We start from the raw sequence: 9,065 nt of genomic DNA, 5'->3' as shown, positions 1-9,065 counted from the left end.
ACGCGGCTTCGCTCCGGGCGGCGCCGCGCACCCCGGCGCTCCCCGGAAACTGCCGCACCGCCCCGAACGTTCCGCCTCCGCTCTGTTCCTGCTACCCCGCCCCACCCCTCCGCGGCCAAAGGCGCCGCGTTAAACCTTTAAATGAAATATCTCTATACGTGTATTCCTTTCACGGCCCCTTCTTCTAAAGGCTCCAAAACAAGGAATGCGTTATCAATCTTCAGTGTCCAAAGGTTTTATAGACAGTGTAGGGGACATGCCTTCAATTTACTGCCATTAAAAGGACTGCTTTACTAGAAATATCTCTGACTTCCAATGAGAATATGCTTTGCCTAACGCCAAGTGTCCCAGGTCTGGCTTATCAGCTCCATCTGTCTCGGTGACTCTTCTGATAAATTTCAAACATTGGCTATTCTATAACAGAGCATCAATGAAAATTGGTCTATATGTATGTAACGTATATATTTGTATGTGTCTTGGAGCCACAGGAAGTCATATTTGGGCCAATCTAATTCAAGAAATTTTGTGGTAAAACAAGCAGCCATGCTGGCTGCTTAAAAAGTATTGTGTTAGCCAGCACTTCAATTCCCTGGGCACAGAAGAGATAGCTAGATGGGATTAAAAAAATCAAGTCTCCAAGACTTTCATGGAGGAGTTGGCAACTCAACGGCTGGGAAAATAATTAGATGGATTTGAGTTCTTAGAGATGAAGAAGCAAGTGAAAGGAGATGGATCCACATCGATCTATAGATGAGTCAATTTACATCAGCAGGATGGAACCTCTGTTTTCCTCAATGTGGGAAACAAGTCCAATTTAGAAGAAATCTGCCTCAGAGAGAATTTGTCACCTGCCAAACCGAGGGATTATGCCTCTGCCACAGGCAGTTGTCATAGCTGGAATCTCCTTGTTTGGTGTAGATATTTAGGGGAGGCTGAAACAAATGGCTTTAATTGATTTCTGTGGGACTTACATCTGCAAAAAAACATTTCTTCTTCAAAGCTAAAATATTTCACCAGAGAGTGGCTCATTGTCTTGTCACAGCAGGATACAGTCTGGGCTTAAAAAAAACCCACAGGATTTTGGCCACCAATAGAGAAGTCAGAATGAGTACAGATTTCTTTGTATGTGGACATAAAGTCATACACATTTATAGGTGTTAGAATGACACGAAATGTTGGGTAACTCTTTACCTGAGCTCTCCAGATTTTGCCCATGCTGTGTGTGACTGGGAGTGAGAGATGAAGCTGGGCTGACTCCTTTCTCTTCTGCATGGAAGAACATCTCATGTTTCAGGCTTCTGCTGCTCTCCCTCTTTTATCTTCCACAGCAACCAGCCGGCACAGGGAGTTGTGTGAGCGAGGGAACATGACTTTGGAGAGCAAATTACTGGCTTTGGGACGCTGCTGGAACCTTTTCATTTGCCCCCAGCAAATCGTTATGTCTTTGATGCTGCTCACAAAATAAAAAGAAGAGAGGAGTCTGAAAAGAGCTGAAGGTAATTTAGATTTCACTGAGCCCATCAAGAGCTGCACGGGGCAAAAGCACACTCAGAGTTCTGGCAAAGGCAGTCAGAGGAGGGGCTTATTTCTGCTGAAATATCCTAAAATCAGGACTGTGACCCAGCTTGAGCGTCCAGTGGATAGAAAATGCCGGCTTCCAGCCCTCCACATCAAGTACAATTTGGCAGCATTAGTCCCCACCCTCCAAATGCGAGCAGTCCCGTGGGCAGCAGTGGAATTCCGTGTGTGTAGATTGGGCTGGCTCCCGTGAAACTCTCATCACCTCGCACAGGCTGCAGAGCTGCTCCTCCTATCTGGTTAATGAATACAAGCTTAAAAGCAACATGTGGCAAACTAACCATGAAAGAAAAGCCTCATTAATGTGTCATTCTAGAAGGACAATTATAAAGGCATTGTGAAGGGCAAAGAGGAGGAACATACTTGCACTAATTGTTCAGGAAGATGCGTACAAATTGAGAGAGTTTCTCAAATTTTAGTGCACATGATTCTATGACCCCTGGAGAGTCTTTATTGAAGTTTCCTAGGATGATCCTCTTTGGGAAGTCATCTGATCAGGAAACTGAGACAATATAATTTGGTCTGCTTGATAAATTAGGTTCTATAGGCAAAGAAGAGCAAACATTAACTCTATAAATGTGCGCGTGTGTATTTATACATATATACTAGCTGGATGCAAGCAAGTCACTATGAGATTACGGATAATTAAACAATTGTTTGCTTGCTAAAGGATTCCTCCTTTTAAGTGTTGCAAGCTGTCTTGGTTTTGAAAAGACAGGTGTCTGCTAAGGAGAGGCAGGCCTCTCTAGGAAATGAGGAATTTGAATCCTTCCCTCCGTGTTATTATAATTTGGAAAATCAAAAATAAAACTTTTCAGTCAGAGCTATGGGTAAAAGGAATAACAGTCCTTTACTAGTAAATATAACAGGACAGACAAAAAACAACAGTAATTATAACAATAGTAGAACAGAACCAAGAACCCCGAGGGCACACGGTGGAAGCTCCGGCGCTGATGGCTGGAAGCCGGGCGCGGTGGGCTGTCCTCCGCAGGCAGGGGGTGTCCTCGGCAGGCAGAGGTGGCAGTGCCGGAGAAGCCGCAGCGGCGGGACCCGGGCTCACCCAAAATCCAGCAGGATAGCGAAGAAACTCCGAATTCCTGGATACTCCAACAGATGATAGAATTCCCAGGACCAGACTCCTTCGTTAACTGTGGATTCCAACAACCGTGGCCCGCTCGGTTCTCCCCCCCGGAAGAAGAAGAGAAAAAACCGCGAGATCCCCCCACCCTCCGCTCTCTCCGGGAGCTTTTTTTCCCTCCCCCAAAACTAAGTTATCAGTTCTTTTGTCCAGGTTAAGCACTCAGCACTTAGTCTCCTAGCAACTTGGGAGGGGGGAAAAAATTCCACAGAGACTTAAACCCCAACACAAGCATACAGCCAAGAGTAGCACCTGCTCAAAGTGTGTCTGTCCACGGTGGAGAAACTTCTTACCCACAGTAAACCCCAAATATGCTGTGAGGGGGCCCTTACAGTTAATCAGAGATTTAATCTTGAAAAGGGTCTAGCATGCCCAAATGCTATTAACTTCTAAGAGAGCTATGATTACTACGCCTCTCTTAAGATCATGACCCAATAATTTTAATTGATGGAATATGTTCTATGTATTTTTATGCTAAATTGCCATCAGTCTATTCATGGGAACATTTCCATGGTGGGTAAGTGAATGAAGTACAGGGAAAATCTTCCCTGTATTTCCTGTCTTCAAAGAAGAGGTGCTTCAAAGAAAGCTGGGGTTGTTCAACCAGGAGAGGAGAAGGCTCCAAGGAGACCTTTGAGCCCCTTCCGGTGTGTGAGTGGCTTATAAAAAAGAGGGAGAGTGACTATTTAAATGGACAGATAGTGATAGGAACACCCTTAAACTGACAAAGAGTATATTTAGATTAGATAATAGGAAGAATTCCTTCCTCCACCTCCCTGTGAAGGTGGTGAGGCCCTGGCACAGGTTGTCCGGAGAGGCTTTGGCGACCCCATCCCTAGAAACGTCCAAGGCCAGCTTGGATGGGGTTTGGAGCAACCTGAGACAGTGGAAGGTATCCTTGCCCACGGCAGGGGGTTGGAATGAGATGATCCTTAAAGTACTTTCCAAGCCAAGCCTTTCTATGACTCTAGGATATTCATCTTTCAGCTGCGTTCCAGCTGGAACAGCACACCCCTCCTGCAGCGTGGGATGGGTGTGGGGTGTGCGGCTGCTTCGTACGGACATCCCGCGGATGCCTGCCAAAAACTTTCTGATGTAAAAGCTCAAAGTCACTTTAATTCCCTACCTGTGTGGGAAGGATGAGGGCGCGATCTTCACGCACGCATCGAACAAAGGGACGTCCCAGCGCTAGCAGCAACACTCCGAAAGCCTCTTTGAAGCCCAAAACTCGGGCGGACAGACGTGGGGTTTGCCGCTTTTACCGCGGGTGCTGAGCAGCCGCGGTGACCGCAGCCGCCCGGGGGTCGGGCTCGCACCGGGGGTCGCGGCGGCGGCAGCGGCGGCGGCGGCAGCGCGGGCCCGGGGCGGTGCCGGGGGCGATGAGCGGGCTCGGAGGGCGGGCGGTGGCGCCGCACAGCTCCTCCTTCCCCTCCTCCCTCCGCCGTGCCCCTCCTCCTCCCGCGTTCCCCGGGCTGGAGCCCGGACTGGCGGCGGCTCCGCGGCTGCCCCTCGCCCATCATGGCTGCGGGCGCGCCGCTGCTGCTGCTGCTGCTGCCGCCGCTGCTGTGCGGCTGCGGGGCCGCTCCCGAACCGCCCGAGCCGCCCGAGCCGCCCGAACCGCCCGAGCACGGGCCGCCCGCGCTGCCCGAGTCGGCGCTGCTGCAGCCCACCGTGCTGCTCGCCATCCTCGCCCGCAACGCCGCGCACACGCTGCCGCACGTCCTGGGCTGCATCGAGAGGCTCAGCTACCCCAAGAGCCGCATCGCGCTCTGGTAGGGGCCGGGGGCGCCGCGGGGAGAGGGGGCTGTGCGTGCAGCCGGGACCGGGGCGCTCCGCCCGCCCGAGGAGCCGCGGCTGTGCTGTGGTGGCCGGGGAGAGCTCGCACCCCGCCCGTTCCGGGGTCCCCCCGCGTGTCGGGAGCGCGGTGGTTCTGCCGGGAGCCGCAGGGAGATGAGTTATCCCGGCGAAGCTGGCCTGGAGCCTGGGAACATTCACCGCCGGAGCATGTGTCCAAATCCACAGGCGCGGAGAACTCCGGCCGGGAGCGTGGGGCCGGCTCCCGGCTGGTAAATCCCGGGCTTTGTGGGAGCTGGTCGGGATGTTCCAGGGCTGGAGAGCGGGCGGGCTGGGTAGGTGCTGGTGGGCATTGAAAGGAGCATTGTTGCCCGGCTGGAGGCTGGAAGATGGATTAAAAGATGTATTCAGAAATCGCAGCATGGGGGCAGCTGCGGCGGTCAAACAGGGGTCGGGATGGAGGAATCAGAGCGGTTTGGGAAGCGGTCAATCTGCCATTGCAAGGGGACAAAGAAAAACATAATCTTGCAACCTAAGTGTTGGAAAGAGCAGGATTGCTTGGAGGAAGCCCAGACAGATTGTCTTTTTTCTCTGTACAGCCTGATCCAAAGTTCGCTTAAGTCCGTGGTGAGACTGTGTTAACTTAAAAAGTCAATAGTTTCATTTGACTTTGAAGGGGCGTGGGGAGGGCCTTCCCCCAGTCACATCACCGAAGTGTCATTAAACAGATGTTTCTCTGTGTGCTTCAGTAACACGGCTGTAATTTGCATCCAAGTACAGGGATCTGCAGAACGTCGGTGCATGGATTTTTTTTTTTTTTTTTTTTTTTTTTTTTTCTTTTTCTTTTCGTGTTGCAGGTGTACAAAGCAACACAATTTGGCTGTCAGGCTAAATTCAGGGTTGCCACACAAGTGTGGTGTGGAATCATGAGCTGGTGTGTGGCAGTGGGTGAATTCACGTTCCTCTCTGTAGATCTGTGACTCCTCATTCATTCGTACCAGTAGGAATTTTGGCAGCTGAGATTTCCTCATAGCAGATGTATATAAAAGCAGATATTATCAGACCCCACATGGCCTGTGATTCAGCTGAGCTCGGTGTTTATAAAAACTTGTGGGAGTTGTAAGTGCAGTCCTGATCACCGAAGCAGAGCGCATCCCATAATGCCTCTCGCTGTACAAGTGCAAAGTATGTTTTGGATTGGTTTTTTTTTAAGTCCTGCCGATAATTGCTTGGCTCTACAACTTTTTTGGTACATTACTTGCATTATCCTCACTAGACTTAAGGTCTCTGCAATATTGTGTGGAAGTATTTGTGGGGACTTATTTTAACATAACTTGAAATGTACTGAGATTCTTATAAGAAATCGCTGAATTTTTAAGAGGATTGCACACTGACACAAGGCACGGCTAAGCTGGAAAATCTGCTGATGAAAATGTCAACATTTATAAAATGAGCATAACTAAAATTGTCAAATTGTCACAGCCACTGGGAAAGAAGTTCTGGGGATGCTCTGAGTTGCCACAGAGAGTGAGAGATACCTGTAGGGTGGAAGTCATTCCTTGGAGAGGTTTAGTTCTGCTCCTCAACAAGACCTGAACTTTTCCAGAGCTGGGAATGTTCGGGACACAAAGTACCCACTCAGAGCAAGCTCACGTAGGATATCTATAAAGTCTCTTGAGAACAAGTGAAACCATTCAGTCAATTTCTGGAAGCATCTTGTGTTTCAGACAGAGTCCTTTCAACAGATGAATTCCAAGATTTACCTGTGTCCCTGGGATAGCTTGGGAAGGAGGGCAGGGGAGCGGTGTTTGTCACGGACTTGCATTCTTCCATTGCCACTTATATTCTGCTTCAGCATTTTCTTGAGTAGGTCAGCATTTTAAAATGCCCAACTGTAGATCTTTGAATGAAAACGACAAGTATATATCATCTCTCAGGCTCCCGTATGCTCTCTCTGCATAGCTGGAGGGCTGAAATTGAATTCAATGGATTCTTCTGATGGATTTCTAGGGGCAAAGCTTTATGAGTGACAGTAAAGACAGGTTAAGAGATGAGTTTGAAGCAGGCACTGCATTTCCTTGGTGTAATCTCTATCAATATCAAACTTTGTTATCCTGATACTGAGCAAAAGATGAGCACCGGGCAGCCTTGTGTTCCCTTCTTACCTTTGGTCTTAATTATGACTTAATTCTGAAAGCGGTTGTGAGCGGCTTTGGAAGGACTTGCTGGCTACTAATGAGCCGAGCCGGCCATCTGGTCTGGGGCCAGCTGGCACGGAGGAACCATGGCCTTGCAGCTAAACCCTTCCTTCCCTTCTTGCTTCCCTCCAGACTCAGGAAGCTGCGTCCGAGCTGCCTCCCGGGCCGGTCCCTGGCCTGCGTTAAGCGCGGCTGTCCCCGCCTGGGACAGCAGGCCGGGTCATCCCGGGACGCTGCTGGTGACTTCCCGGTGGGAATTTCTGCGGGGCAGCTCAGCTTTCTGCCCCGGCCCTGCTGAGCTGCCCGGGACAGGAGGCTCTGGGAGCCCTGGGAGCCGGCCATCCCCGTGGGAACGGCAGTCTCCCCGCTTTAGCCGCAGAGCCCGGCCTGGGTCTCGGATCACCGTGGAGAAGCGATGCTGAAGGGAGCGGCTGTCCCTCCTTGGGAGGGAGGGAGGGTCACAGCGGCCCTTCCCAATTCCCAAACACCCCGTGCCGTGGGCAGCGGGCTGGGGCCCACAGCAGGAGAGAGTCCAAAGGAAAAACCTGGCTGTTGGACCCAAGTCCAGCTTTTTTATAGCCGCAGTGTTCTTCTGACGTGCTGCTAGCGTGGCTGGGCTTGGTGTGGCTGAGGCTCCCTGTGCTCCCAGCCCAGCTGGGAAACTTGCAGGGAAAGTGTACGGAGTTGTTTGTGCTGGGCTTGGAGAACTGCAAAGGGAGGGAAAGGGATCTTTATCTTGGACAAAATTGACCCAGAAGTTACTCAGTCAGCGTGCCCCAGCCTATTTTTTTTTTTTTTTTTTTTAGTGTGCCAAGATTGTAGGGGTTTTATTTTAAGCTTTCTCAGTGCTGACTGTTTGTTTGAGATTGGTCAGATACAGGTACGGAGTGTTTGCTTGTCAGACAGGTTCACCTTGGCTGCAGTAGACAGCCTTAAAAGTGTGTGTATTCAACAGTTTATCACAGTGCTTTGCACTTTTCCTTAGTCTCAGATTAAGTGATGGTATTGCAAAAAAAGGTGCCTATGATTTTGTCTTTTGCTTCATCCTAGTGGGTCATCTGTTCTCCCCTCTCTTAGTCACCTGGGGGTGGAATGCCCGCATAAAGGAGTTGGTGCTTGGGAGCAGTAATTAGGCACTTCTGTGCTTGAAAATCTGTGCCTGTTTGGGGATCAGAGTATGCTTAGATTTCAGAAATGATAATGTGAACAATAGTGAGACAGGTGGAAAGCTGGAATAAATCCCAGCTGAGAGATGACAGGGACAGGGTGTACTGTAACACAGCTCCAGTGAGGGAATAGTTTCAACTTAAAAGAACTGGTTGAAGCTGAAAATAGAAGCTGACGAGATCAGTATAATAATTATATTTCATAATTACATATTATTAGACTGGAACTAGCTGATAATATCTGAACATTTTCTTATTCTTTAACGGTTTACTTTTCAAATGTGAAAAAATTCCACGTAGAGGGTGAACTCCAGTGAGATGCAGGAATTATTTAAAACTTTAATGGCAGTTATTACTCACAGGGAAATGTTGGCTTTCAAATACCCTGTGTTTTTTCTCCTTGTCTCCATTTGAGCAACGTGGTCACTTTAATCTTCATGGTCACTATTAATCATTTGGTAATGGTGACGTTCCAGTTTCTGGCTCTGCCTCTCCTGCTTCTGTCCACTGGTGTTTTGTACTTATTTCAGATGTGCTCACCTGTGCTGTGACTTTCATGTGGCAATATTAAAACGTAAGTTTTAGAAATTAACTGGCCTTTCATTTGGCTTGTCACTTACATTTTAGTGATATTTATTTTCCCATTTGTATTTGTAGATACTTTAAATTTATTTATTATGTAGTTTTAATGACAGTCATAGACTAAGAGGGGTCAAGAGTGAGCTTTGGAATTGCAATTAAGGTGACATTCCTGTTGTGCAAGATGTTGCAGAGTCTTTCTGCCGGAGAACTTGCATTTAGATGAGTAAATGCATCAAAAGAAAGGAGTAAATACTTCCAATTTCTAGCTGGGGAAATTGGGGTAGAAGGGTAAAGTAACTTACATGAGATTCTTGAATTTACCAGTACTGGAGACAGAAGAATCAAGAAATGTCAGGTATGAATACTTTCTTGCTAAGGTCATTTTTACACCAAGGTGCAGTAAAATTACATGAAAATGGAAAACCAGGAAAGGCTAAAGAATTGTTCCCATCCCAATAGCCATAATCACTTTTTTGGTTTTGGGTTTGGGTTTGGTTTTTTTTTTTTCCCTTTAGGTTTCTCTCCCTCCCTCGTCTCAGTCTTGGCAAACTGAAGTAAATGACATAATGAAATTATTTAGTAAAAACATTTGAGGGGAAGTCAAAAATT

General features: G+C 48.4%; 1 protein-coding gene across 1 annotated transcript in view; it reads left to right on the top strand.

Annotated features, from left to right (window-relative positions):
* The first annotated feature begins 4,234 nt into the window (after window positions 1-4,234).
* The window catches only part of COLGALT2 (collagen beta(1-O)galactosyltransferase 2), a 29,668-nt gene continuing 24,837 nt past the window's right edge, over window positions 4,235-9,065 (top strand). Inside the window, exon 1 of the mRNA XM_040073131.1 lies at window positions 4,235-4,488. Within this exon, the coding sequence (XP_039929065.1) occupies window positions 4,235-4,488 (254 nt within the window). The remainder of the gene's footprint in view (window positions 4,489-9,065) is intronic.

The sequence above is a fragment of the Hirundo rustica genome, chromosome 9, assembly GCF_015227805.2.
Source record: "Hirundo rustica isolate bHirRus1 chromosome 9, bHirRus1.pri.v3, whole genome shotgun sequence".
Taxonomy (NCBI): domain Eukaryota; kingdom Metazoa; phylum Chordata; class Aves; order Passeriformes; family Hirundinidae; genus Hirundo; species Hirundo rustica.
This window is presented reverse-complemented; position numbering and strand designations above follow the sequence as displayed.